Here is a 13,945-nt window from a genome sequence, read left to right on the forward strand (position 1 = left end):
CTTCGATCATAGTTTCATCAGACCAGAGAATCTTGTTTCTCATGGTCTGAGAGTCCTTTAGGTGCCTTATGGTAAACTCCAAGTGAGCTGTCATGTGCCTTTTTACTGAGGAGTGGCTTCCGTCTGGCCATTCCACCATAAAGGCCTGATTGGTGGAGTGCTGCATAGATGGTTGTCCTTCTGGAAAGTTCTCCCATCTCCACAGAGGAACTCTGGAGCTCTGTCAGAGTGACAATCCCGATTCCCCACTTCCCCACGCTCTAGGAAGAGTCTTGGTGGTTCCAAACTTCATCCATTTAAGAATGATGGAGCCAACTGTGTTCTTGGGGACCTTCAATGCTGCAGAAATGTTTTTGTACTCTTCCCCAGATCTGTGCCTCGACACAATCCTGTCTCGGCACTCTACGGACAATTCCTTCGACCTCATCGCTTGGTTTTTGCTCTGACATGCACTGTCAACTGTGGGACCTTATATAGACAGGTGTGTGCCTTTCCAAATCATTTCCAATCAATTGAATTTACCACAGGTGGACACCAATCAAGTTAAAGAAACATCTCAAGGATGATCAATGGAAACAGGATGTTCCTGAACTCAATTTCAAGTCTCATAGCAAAGGGTCTGAATACTTATGTAAATAAGGTATTTCAGTTTTTTTTTTTTTTATACATTTGCAAAAATGTCTAAAAACCTGTTTTCGCTTTGTCATTGTGGGGTATTGTGTGTAGATTGATGAGGGAAAAATGAAATGTAATCAATTTTAGAATAAGGGTAAGGAATAAGGAAGGGGTCTGAATATTTTCTGATTGCACTGTATTTCCTCATTCACATGTTACAGGTGTTTACTTAGTTTTTTTTCTTTCATCACACTTTTCACCTGTATATTGCATTGTTTTACATTGCACTATTTTCCTCTTGTGATAGTAAATGCATATCTAAAAGGCTTACAAATGTATTTGTCTGGTTATTTGTACAGTTTTGAATCATTCACTCAGTAAACTTGCACTGCGTTGTACATGAGCTATGTAGATGAGGTTAATGTCTTGGGGGCGGGGGTCTGTCCTTGTTGTCCACATTTGGACACACCCATGTACCAAAGCAGGAAGGTCTCCATTGAAAGGCCACTACACAAGACCATGTACAAACTTGTGTTATGTAGATGAGGTTAATGTCTGGATGGCCTAGACCTTTTATCTCCAGCTGGATGGCCTTTCTCACCCATTTACCATAGCAGGAAAGTTCTCATTGAAAGGCCACTTCACATAACACAAGGTTAGGTAAAACAAGAACAAGGATGACGTGATAGTACTCTTTATTGTGATTTGTAAAGTGTGAATAAGAACTCCTAAATCCAAACAGCAAAATCAAATTGCGTAGCTCACAACATGAAACAAACAGTCATCAACCAGAAGAAGAGAATGTATGTGTGCTTATGTTTTCCAAACCACACCAACATTTACTGTAGTGTAATAGCAGCATCTTGGAACGACACTTGACCTGCTGGTGTGAGGAAGTACTCCTTGAGGTTGTTGAACATGTCTATAGCCATTCTGCTGACATGTTTCTTGGGTCCAGGAAGCTGGTGTCCTCTTTGCTGTGTGCTGCCACTCGGCAAAAACCAAATGGTCACAGACAGCCTTTCTGCAGCACTTACGGGCAAGCTGTGAGTTTTCTCGTGCGAGATGTGAAGGGCAAGCCACTGAAGCAAGTCGTAAAATCTGGCAACCGGCATGTCTTTCTTCGTCAATGTTGGACAAGAGACGTGCATTCTCCATCGTTCCCTCTTGTAGTGTTCAGTGGACACATTTTCTCAGTCTTTGTGTTCTTCACCTCCTTAGTAATAGTAGCAGTTCAAGCTCTAGCAATTTCAATTAAATAAGAGTGTCACGTATACTCCCTCTCCGGCCTCACCTGTCACCATCGTCAAGCGCACCAGCGCCTCATGACACTCACTTGGACTCCATCACCTCCTTGATTATCTTCCCTACATCTGTCACTCCCCTTGGTTCTTTCCTCAGGTGTTATTGACTCTGTTTCATGGTTTGTTTGTTCAGGTTTGTTGTTTGTGTTTCGTGTTTATTGTTTTGTTTATTTATTAAAAACACACACCCTGTACTTGCTTCCTGACTCTCAATGCACTCGTTACAAAGAGACATGTTTGCTTCTGTGGCTAAAAAAGTGTGTCATAAAACATAGAACACCAGACTAGCCTGACATGTAGCTAGCATTTGTAAACAGGCATATAACACCGGATCTGGAAGTTCAAAGGTCGTCGCTAGCTAGTCAAAAAGAGTTCCTCGGTCCCTCTTGCTTGGTAAGCTTCTCTGGCTCCCCAAGCCCCTAGTGGATTTACACTACACAAGGTGGACTTTCTCTCTGGGAGAAACGCAACGAAAACAGTCTGCTGCCCAAAAAATGACTCCACCCACGTGCATGCACGCACGTCGATCAACAGAGTGGAGCTTTTAGCCGCCTTTAGATCCCACAACAGTGGGGGAAATATGGATTAAGAGAGCTAACAAATAATCATTGGCAATGATGAACTCGTAGTTATTTTGTGTCAAGCTTAGGTGTAAGTTTTGTTTTCTGTTGCAGTTCCTTAGTGGTCTCTGGGTAGTATACAGGCTCATTGTATGGATAAAATATGGATAAGGCAAAATTACACAAACATTTACATTTGTCCTTATTTGATTTATATATGTAGCATGAATTTATGAATAAACGTTTCTTCTGTTCTTTGCACAATTTGCTTCCCACTGTTAGAGAACAGTCCTACTCAACATTACACAATGCAGCAACATCCTTGTAAAGCGCTGCCAGAGGTTATTTACATGCCCTGCCGGGCCCTGTGTATGGATGGTTTTGCCTGTATTACACTGCATGGTCCTACTACAGTATGCTGCTGATGATGGAAGATGCCATTTCCATCACTTTTCACTAGGCCTGGACAAGAGGAACACCTACAGTATGTGAAAATGCTGTTCATTGACTAGAGTTCAGCATTCAACACTATTCTTCCCTCCAAGGTCGACACCAAGCTCAGAGCCCTGGGACTGGAAACCACTGTCTGCAACTGGATCCTGGACTTCCTGACGGTGGTCTGCACAGGCTGTGTGGATTGGAAACAACACCTCCTCCACACTGGCTCTTAACACAGGGGACCCCCAGGGGTGTGTCCTCAGCCCTCTGCTATACTCCCTGTTCACCCACAACTGCATGGCTTTGCACGACTCCAACTCCATCAAGTTTTCTGGTAACACCAGAGTTGTAGGCCTGATAACCAACAATGACGAGTTCGCCTATAGGAAGGAGATAAGTGAACTGGCATTGTGCTGCCAGGACAACAACTTCTACCTCAACAACAGCAAAATAAAATATGTTGATTGTTGAATTCATGAAGCAGAGGGAACATACCATGATCTACATCAATTGGACTGCTGTAGAGAGAGTCAGCAGTTTTAAGTTCCTCGGCGTCCACATCACCGAGGACTTGAGATGGACCAACAACACCACCACTCTTGTCAAGAGGGTGCAACAGATAACTAATGTTTAAATAAAACAATTAAAATAAGAACAGCGTGTCTACTTCCTAAGGGCGGCTAAAGAAATTCAGCATACTAGCCCTGGTCCTCTCCAAATACTACCACTGCACAATCGAGAGCGTCCTGACCGGTTGCATCACAGCCTGGTATGGGAATTGCTCGGTCTATGACCGCAAGGCCCTCCAGCGGGTGGTAAAGATGGCCCAGTACATCACTGGGACCATGCTCCCACCCATCCAGGACATCTACTTGAAGCTGTGCCCGAGGAAGGCCCGCAGCATCATCAAGGACCCCACACACCCCAGCCACACTTGAACTGGACTGACCACCTGCACTGACTCTCCGCACCTTAGCTTAGCTCACATGCACTCACTCATGCAAACTCCCACACAGACACATGCATGTACGTACGCTCATCACATGTGCTGCTACCAGACTTTTATTATTATTGCTAAATACTGCACAATTTAAACACTTTCCCCCCCATCCCCAAAATGGGTAAATATTGGACAATAAATTGTGCTTTCCTGTATTATACTTTACAAATATGTATATATTCTACTGAGCCATTTACTTTATGTTCGTATTCTTATCTTGTATTATTTGGTATTGTTGTTGCATTGTCAAGAAGGAGCCTGCAAGTAAGCATTTCACTGGACGATGTATACCATGTCTATCCTATATATACAACTAATAAAACTTGACATTTTAAATTTGTGTTGTTTCTAACATACCTGTCTCCTCTCTGTCTCCCCCTGCAGGTCATTTGGGGTGGTGCTGTGGGAGATTTCTACCTTGTCTGAGCAGCCGTATCAGGGCATGTCCAACGAGCAGGTGCTGCGTTTCGTCATGGAGGGAGGACTCCTGGACAAGCCTGACAACTGTCCTGACATGCTGTGAGTCCCCTGCTCTTTCTTTCAATGTCACTCTTGCTCTGGGACTGAGTCAGACGCAGGAGAATTTCAGTCTTAGCCACATCTTTCAATATGTGGTGTTTTTCCTATTGTCTGTACCACTGTTAGGCTTATTCCTTAGGTGCATTTTCTGAAGATATTGTCCTCTAGTACCAGCTCACTGTCATTGTTAAATAAAGGTTCAATTGAATAAAGGTTCCCTTGCTAAATCTGCCAATATTTCCCTTGCAGCTACTATTTAGAGTTGAGGGGACAAATGTGCATACTATATCATGAGAGCCATATGCCAGTGGGGAGCCAAGCGAAGGCCTGACTGGTGACATTTACATCACAGGTTAAATGGAGCACAGTGACATCATGGCCCACATGCTCAGCTGGTGTTACGGGAGCTCCCTCCTCAGCAGTAAGCCGAGGTCCATAGAAGGGATGCCACAGCCCGTGTGTGAAAGATGCCGCTCATTCCCGATTATATTTTAATATATATTTTTTCCCCCCTTTATTTAACCAGGTAGGCCAGTTGAGAACAAGTTCTCATTTACAAGTTCTCATTTTCTCATCAACAACGGCGACCTGGCCAAGATAAAGCAAAGCAGTGTGACAAAAACAACAACACAGAGTTACACATAAACAAACGTACAGTCAATAACACAATAGAAAAATGTATAAACAGTGTGTGAAAATGTAGAAGAGTAGATAAGTAGGTAAGGTAAGGGAATAAATAGGCCATAGTGGTGAAGTAATTACAATTTAGCATTAACACTGGAGTGATAGATGTGCAGATGATGATGTCCAAGTAGAAATACTGGGGGGGGGGGGGGGGGAGAAAAAGAGCAATATAGGGCTGAGGTAGTTGGATGGGCTGTTTACAGATGGGCTGTGTACAGGTACAGTGATCAGTAAGCTGCTCTGACAGCTGATGCTTAAAGTTAGAGAGGGAGATATATGACTCCAGCTTCAGTGATTTATGCAATTTGTTCCAGTCATTGGCAGCAGAGAACTGGAAGGAAAGGCGGCCAAAGGGAAGGTTGGCTTTGGAGATGACCAGTGAAATATACCTGCTGGAGCGCGTGGTAAGGTTGGGTGTTGCTATGGTGACCAGTGAGCTGAGATAAGGGGGGCTTTACCTAGCAAAGACTTATAGATGACCTGGAGCCAGTGGGTTTGGCGACGAATATGTAGTGAGGGCCAGCCAACAAGAGCATATCGGTCGCAATGGTGGGTAGTATATGGGGCTTTGGTGACAAAACGGATGGCACTGTGACATCCAGTTTGCTGAGTGGAGTGTTGGAGGCTATTTTGTAAATGATCAGTAGGATCGTCAGTTTTACGAGGGTATGTTTGGCAGCATGAGTGAAGGAGGCATTGTTGCGAAATAGGAAACCGATTCTAGATTTAATTTTAGATTGGAGATACTTAATGTGAGTCTGGAAGAAGAGTTTACAGTCCAACCAGACACCGAGGTATTTGTAGTTGTCCACATATTCTACGTCAGAACCGTCCAGAGTAGTGATGCTCGTCGGGCGGGAGTGTGCAGGCAGCAATCGGTTGAAGAGTATGCACTTAGTTTTACTAGCATTTAAAAGCAGTTGGAGGTCACAGTAGGAGTGTTCTATGGCATTGGAGCTCGTTTGGAGGTTTGTTAGCACCGTGTCCAAAGAAGGGCCAGATGTATACAGAATGGTGTCGTCTGCGTAGAGGTGGATCAGAGAATCACCAGCAGCAAGAGCGACATTATTGATATATACAGAGAAAATAGTCAGCCCGAGAATTGAACCCTGTGGCACCTCCATAGAGACTGCCAGAGGTCCGGACAATATATCTGTTCTTAGAGAGATACTGTCTGTCTGTCGATCTTGGTTTTGGTCTTGTCTGGAAAAGTGGAATGGAACAGCCTCCCTAGCTGTCAGGCAGCTCTGCTGTGTACATGCATTTCTCCTCTCTGCCTCTCATCTCAATGCGAAGGCATTCCCTCTTTCCCTCACCTTACAGAGAGGGGAGAGAGGGGCTGGTGTTATGCAGACACAAACCTTGGGTTTCTATGGCAGCCTCAGAGTGGTGTCCTGATTGCAAGAGTGTGTGAATTGTGTTAGGCAGGGGAGGGAGAGTGTGGGGTGGGGGAGGGTTTGTACTGGAAAGGTTGCCGCTGCTGGTAGCTTCTCCTGTAGTGAGTTAGTGGAGAGTTACAGTACGGAGACCTGCAGAGCCAGGAGCCAACAAGGGCTGCAGAACAATGCTGTAGTCAGGCTGAAGAAAGAGGGGGATTGAGAGAGAAGACAACGAGAGAGAAGAGAAGAAGACAACGATAACATCATTTTAAAAAGTATGAGTCATATTTGAAAAGTGTTCCCATCTTTACCATATACAGTTGAAGTTGGAAGTTTACATACACTTTGGTTGGAGTCATTAAAACTTGTTTTTCAACCACTCCACAAATTTCTTGTTAACAAAATATAGTTTTTCTACTTTGTGCATGACATAAAGTGTTTACAGACAGATTATTTCACATATAATTCAATGTATCACAATTACAATTGGGTCAGAAGTTTACATACACAAAGTTGACCGTGAAGCTTAAGGCTAAGTGCCATCAAACAAAGTTAACTTCCCACAAGCACAGGTGGGAAAAAGGGTACTTAAGTATGGTTCCCAATCAGAGACAGCTATAGACAGCTGCCCCTGATTGAGAACAATACCCTGCCAAAACATAGAAATAGAAAATCATAGAAACACAAAACATAGAATGCCCACCCCAACTCACGCCCTGACCAAACCAAAATAGAGACATAAAAATTATCTCTAAGGTCAGGGCGTGACAGCCCCTTTGCTTGACATCATGGGAAAATCAAAAGAAGTCAGCCAAAACCTCAGGAAAAAAATTGTAGACCTCCACAAGTCTGGTTCATCCTTGGAAGCAATTTCCAAACGCCTGAAGGTACCATGTTCATCTGAACAAACAATAGTACGCAAGTATAAACACCATGGGACCATGCAGCCGTCATATCGCTCAGGAAGGAGATGAACGTACTTTGTACGTACTTTGGTGCGAAAAGTGCAAATCAATCCCAGAACATCAGCAAAGGACCTTGTGAAGATGCTGGAGGAAACAGGTAAAAAAAGTATCTATATCCACAGTAAAACGAGTCCTATATCGATATAACCTGAAAGGCCGCTCAGCAAGGAAGAAGCCACTGCTCCAAAACTGCCATAAAAAAGCCAGACTACGGTTTGCAACTGCACATGGGGACAAAGATTGTACTTTTTGGAGAAATGTACTCTGGTCTGAACACCATCCCAACCGTGAAGCACGGGGGTGGCAGCATCATTTCGTGGGGGTGCTTTGCTGCAGGAGGTACTGGTGCACTTCACAAAATAGATTGCGTCATGAGGGAGGGAAATTCTGTGGATACTATGAAGCAACATCTCAAGACATCAGTCAGGAAGTTAAAGCTTGGTCACAAATTGGTCTTCCAAATGGACAATGACCCCAAGCAAACTTCCAAAGTTGTGGGAAAATGGCTTAAGGACAACAAAGTCAAGGTATTGGAGTGGCCATCACAAAGCCCTGACCTCAATCCTACAGACAATTTGTGGGCAGAACTGAAAAAACGTGTGGGAGCAAGGAGGCCTACAAACCTGACTCAGTTACTCCAGCTCTGTCAGGAGGAATGGGCCAAAATTCACCCAACTTATTGTGGGAATCTTGTGGAAGGCTACCCAAACCGTTTGACCCAAGTAAAAAAATGTAAAGTTAATTCTATCAAATACTGAGTGTATGTAAACTTCTGACCCACTGGGAATGTGATGAAAGAAATGAAAGCTGAAATAAATCATTCTCTCTACTATTATTCTGACATTTCAAATTCTTAAAATAAAAAGGTGATCTGAACTGACCTAAGACAGGGATTTCTTACTAGGATTAAATGTCAGCAATTGTGAAAAACTGAGTTTAAATGTATTTGGCAAAGGTGTATGTAAATTTCCGACTTCAACTGTATGGGTATCAAATCACTCAAATAAAAAAAAAACTATTGTGAAATGCTTCCTTACAAGCCCTTAACCAACAATGGAAAAGAAAGATAAGAGTTAAGAAAGATATTTACTAGATAAACAAACTAAAGTTAATAAAATAAATGAGCAACAATAAAATAACAATAACAAGGCTTTATACAGGTTAGTCGAGGTAATTGAGGTCATATGTACATGTAGGTAGGGGTAAAGTGACATAGATAATGCATAGATAATAAACATCGTGTAACAGCAGCGTAAAATCAGAATTATTATGGGGATGAGTGAAAATGTAAATACACATATGCTATACTATACTGAACAAAACTGTTGTTCCCATGTTTCATGAGCTGAAATCAAAGATCCCAAAAATTTTCCATACACACAAAAAGCTTATTTCTCTCCAATTTTGTGCACTAATTTGTTTACAGTCCATGTTGGTGATCATTTATCCTTAGCAAAGATAATTATTCCACCTGACAGGTGTGGCATATCAAGAAGCTGATTCAAAGACATGATCATTACACAGGTGCACCTTGTTCTGGGGACAATTAAAGGCCACTCTAAAATGTGTTTTGTCATACAACACAATGCCAAAGATGTCTCAAGTTTTGAGGGAGCGTGTAATTGGCATGCTGACTGCAGGAATGTCCACCAGAGCTGTTGCCAGAGAATTGAATGCTAATTTCTCTACCATAAGCTGCCTCCAACATATTTTTAAAGAATTTTGCAACCACAGACCACATGTAACCATGCCAGCTCAGGAGCTCCACATCTGGCTTCTTTACCTTAGACCAGTCACCCGGATAGCTGATGAAATTGTGGGTTTGCACAACCAAAGAATTGTCAGAAACCTACTCAGGGAAGCTCATCTGCGTGCTTGTCATCCTCAATAGGGTTTTGACCTGACTTCAGTTCGATGTCGTAACCGATTTCAGTGGGCAAATGCTCACCTTCGATGGCCACTGGCACGCTGGAGAAGTGTACTCTTCACGGATGAATACCGCTTTCCACTCTACCAAGCAGATGGCAGACAGCATGTATGGTGTCGTGTTAGCGAGCAGTTTGCTGATATCAACTTTGTAAACAGAGTGCCCCATGGTGGCGGTGGGGTTATTGTATGGGCAGACATAAGCTACGGACAGCGAACACAATTACATTTTATCTATGGCAATTTGAATGCAATTCATCCACCGCCATTGCCTCATGTTTCAGCATGATAATGCACAGCCCCATGTCGCAAGGATCTGTACACAAATCCTGGAACCTGAAAATGTCCCAGTTCTTCCATGGCCTGTATATTCACCAGACATTGAGATCGTTTGGGATTCTCTGGATCAATGTGTACGACAGCATGTTCCACTTCCCGCCAATATCCAGCAACTTCGCACAGCCATTGAAAAGGACTGGAACAACATTCCACAGGCCACAATCAACAGCCTGATCAACTTTATGCGAAGGAGATGTATCACACTGCATGAGGCAAATGGTGGTCACACCAGATACTGACTGGTTTTCTGATCCATGCTCCTAGCTTTTCTTTTAGGTATATTTGACCACATGTGAAATACGCGTGAAATCACAGTCATGTGAAATATATAGATTTGGGCCTAATGAATTTATTTTAAATGACAGATTTTTATGTATGAACTGTAACTCAGTATAATCTTTGAAATTGTTGCATGTTTTGTTCATATTTTAGTTAAGTATAGATAGAATTATGGCAATATCTAAGATACTGTTCTATGGTGAAATATGACTAGACCTTTGGTCCAATGTTAGAAAGCTGCATGAAAAGAACTGATTTTCTGAGTGGTGATATTGTGGAACATGTTACTGGTCAGGCCTGCAGCTGCAGATTCCTGTTTATTAATGGTCTGTCATAGCATAGGTTGCTCTCTTTTGTAGCTCTCTCGATCTCTACTCTGGTAGAGGATTGCATTGGTATTTATAATGTTGTGAACGATGCAACATTTACATATCGTGATGTGAGTGAAATGATGTGAAAAGTAAAATGTGTTTGTGTGTGATGAGGAGCTGGGTGCTGACATGATTTATTGTAGCTTATTTTCTAATTTCACATCAGCGAAAGTTATACACAGCGACAGATTGTCCAGGAAGAATTTTCAGCGTGCCAACGTCAAGCAGACAGGTTACTCTGGTACATGGGCCCAGCTCCAAGCATTACGACCATTTTCATGGGAGGTCTTGCAGCCGGGGTTTAGTTTAGCCATCTGAAAGGCAACTTTAAGAGACTCACTCACTGAGAGGCTAAAGAACAAGCCATGACCAACCCTCCCTCCTGCTGGCTGAAACTTAGTTTGAAGTTAAGTGTCTTATTCAGAGAGAACTACCCAGAAAGCTTTGGTGCGGAGAGGCTGAGATACCCAGCAGTACAGGCTGTTGTGGGATCGGACATAGAGAGGTGGCTGCTGGGAGAGAGGGAGATGACTAAGTGATTTATGTCAGTAGGCTGTAGAAGGTATTCTTAGCTTGTTTGTGTATAATGTAATATGTGGTGTGTGGTCGAGCACCACACCAAACTTTAATGATTCTCTTTTCATGGTGTTGTTTTGATGTTTTCTGTGTTCTGTCACTAGCCTAGCACAGTATGCTCATGTATGATTTACTGTCTATTTGTACACATGCTGTAGTATGATATATGATGGTAGATTCTTACTGACGTTCTATGCATAGTTGGCAGTAGCTGTTTGTATAGAAACCTCTGGAAGTTGTTTGTTTCAGTGAGTATCAGAAACATTTTCATTGGCTCTATCTTGGTGCACTCTGCCACCTTATGGTGAGAAGATGCAATGATAGATTTATTGGATCATATTTTAGTTGAATCCTTCATATTATGTATAATAAATTAGGTAATGTGTTTGTGCCCTTAGGTTTGAGCTGATGCGGATGTGCTGGCAGTACAACCCCAAGATGCGTCCTTCCTTCCTGGAGATCATCAACAGCCTCAAGGAGGAGCTGGAGCCTCCGTTCAGTGAGATGAGCTTCTTCTTCAGCGAGGAGAACAAGCCCCCAGACACTGAGGAGCTGGACATGGAGGTGGAGAACATGGAGAACGTGCCACTGGACCCTGCACCCAGCAGACCCCCCACTGCTGTTCCTCTACCCTCCCAGGGACCCATGGGGGCCACAGGGGGCTCAGCACCCCCTCCTCCCCAGCAGTTATCCCCAATGCAATGCCCTTCTAATACCCTGAAGGGACCTGGCTCTCCCTCCACCTCAGTCCCGGCTGCCTCTGTCTCGGCCTCCCCAGGCCTGGCCTTGGACAAGCACTCAGGACAGATATCGGCCAACGGGCCAGTGGTGGTGCTGCGGCCCAACTTTGAGGACACACAGAACTACGCTCACATGAACGGGGGGCGCAAGAATGAGCGGGCGCTGCCACTGCCCCAGTCTTCAGCCTGCTGATCCCCTCCTCCCCCTCAGCCAGATCACCCCACTCCTCTTCTCACACAGGGTAACATAAACTTCTCCCCTGTTTTAGTTATAATGGGGTGATGGATGAGTGAATAACTGACACATTATACTACTCTACTGCAGTAGGAGTCTTTCATTTTTAAATAATATTATCAAGACTTATTATTGAATACCAAGACTGAGAAACAGCACAGAAACCTGCTAAAGCGTTTGGAGTATGGTGGCTCAGAACGAACAACAACACTGGGAAGCTCTAGTGTTTACTTCTTGTTTAGTATTTGTTACTTTAAAAACATCATTAAAGAAGGACATCATCAAATATTCCCTGACTGACAGGTATTGTAAGTGAGAGACAATAACTTTTTTTTAAAGAATTTGAAGCATATCTGCTAGAAAATCCAACAGACGAGCCCATTTAGATAATTTCTGAGAGAATAATGTGTATATCTGAGTGTGTTTATACTGCCTTCAGAAAGTATTAAGACCCCTTGACTTTTTCATTTTTTTTTACGTTACAGCCTTTTCTAAGATATTTTTACCCTATAATGACAAAGCAAAAATAGATTTTGCAAGTATTCCTGCCCTTTGTTATGAGATGCATACTGTTTCCATTGATCATCCTTGAGATGTTTCTTGATTGGAGTCCACGAGTGGTAAATTCAATTGATTGAATGTGATTTGGAAATGCACACACCTGTCTATATAAGGTCCCACAGTTGACAGTGCACGTCAGAGCAAAAACCAAGCCCTGAGATCGAAGGAATTGTCCGTACAGTTCCATGACAGGGTTGTGTCGAGGCACAGATCTGAGGAAGGGTACCAAAATAATTATGCAGCATTGAAGGTCCCCAAGAACACAGTGGCCTCCATCATTCTTAAATGGAAGACGTTTGGCACCACCAAGACTCTTCCTAGAGCTGGCTGCCCGGCCAAACTGAGCAATCGGAGGAGGTGACCAAGGACCGGATGGTCACTCTGACAGAGCTCCAAAGTTCCTCTGTGGAGATGGGAGACAACCATCTCTGCAGCACTCCATCAGACATTTATGGTTGAGTGGCCAGACGGAAGCCACTCCTTAGTAAAAGGCACATGACAGCTCGCCTGGAGTTTGCTAAAAGGCACCTAAAGGACTCTCAAACCATGAGAATAACGATTCTGTGGTCTGATGAACCAAGATTGAACTCTTTGGCCTGAATGCCAAGGGTCACATCTGGAGGAAACCTGGTACCATCCCTGTGGTGAAGCATGGTGATGGCAGCATCATGCTGTTGGGATGTTTTTCAGCAGCAGGGAGACTAGTCAGGGTCAAGGCAAAGATGAACGGAACAAAGCACAGCGAGATCCTTGATGAAAACCTGCTCGGGACAAGTCTAAGCACGCAGCCAAGACAACTCAGGAGTGGCTTCGGAACAAGTCTCTGAATGTCCTTGAGTGGCCCAGCCAGAGCCCGGACTTGAACCCAACCGAACATCTCTGGAGAAACCTGAAAATACCTGTGCAGCGACGCTCCCCATCCAACCTGACAGAGCTTGAGAGGATCTGCAGAGAAGAATGGGAGAAACTCCTCAAATACATTTGTGCCAAGCTTTTAGCATCATACCCAAGAAGAATTGAGGCTGTAATTGCTGCCAAAGGTGCTTCAACAAAGTACTGAGTAAAGGATCTGAATACTTATGTAAATGTAATTACATTTTTTCATTTTTTATAGATTTGCTAAAATGTCTAAACCTGTTTTTGCTTCGTTATTATGGGGTATTGTGTGTAGATTGATGAGGATTTTCTTTAATCCATTTTAGAATCAGGCTGTAACGTAACAAAATGTGGAAAAAGACAAGGGGTCTGAACACATTCCAAATGCACTGTATTTCTATACCAACACATGATTCTCTCGACAGCAAGATATAGCTCCTCTTAAAAACCTATTTTCATCGGTATACTTCTCCCACATTTCAGACATTGATGTGTTCTGGACTAGGATAATTGGTTTTCCTGTAAATATTACTGGAATGATTTCAGGAGTGGGTAGATATCATAGAGGGAGGGCAATT

At 43.3% G+C, this 13,945-nt stretch overlaps 1 protein-coding gene across 1 annotated transcript in view; it reads left to right on the plus strand.

The window, feature by feature from the left end:
* The window catches only part of LOC109889344 (insulin-like growth factor 1 receptor), a 148,191-nt gene extending 135,847 nt beyond the window's left edge, over window positions 1–12,344 (plus strand). The window contains exons 20-21 of the mRNA XM_020480706.2: window positions 4,302–4,436; window positions 11,354–12,344. Coding sequence (XP_020336295.1) covers window positions 4,302–4,436; window positions 11,354–11,888 — 670 coding nt within the window. The 3' untranslated portion in view covers window positions 11,889–12,344. The remainder of the gene's footprint in view (window positions 1–4,301; window positions 4,437–11,353) is intronic.
* Window positions 12,345–13,945: the final 1,601 nt, after the last annotated feature.

This window comes from Oncorhynchus kisutch, linkage group LG4 (genome assembly GCF_002021735.2).
Source record: "Oncorhynchus kisutch isolate 150728-3 linkage group LG4, Okis_V2, whole genome shotgun sequence".
Classification (NCBI taxonomy): domain Eukaryota; kingdom Metazoa; phylum Chordata; class Actinopteri; order Salmoniformes; family Salmonidae; genus Oncorhynchus; species Oncorhynchus kisutch.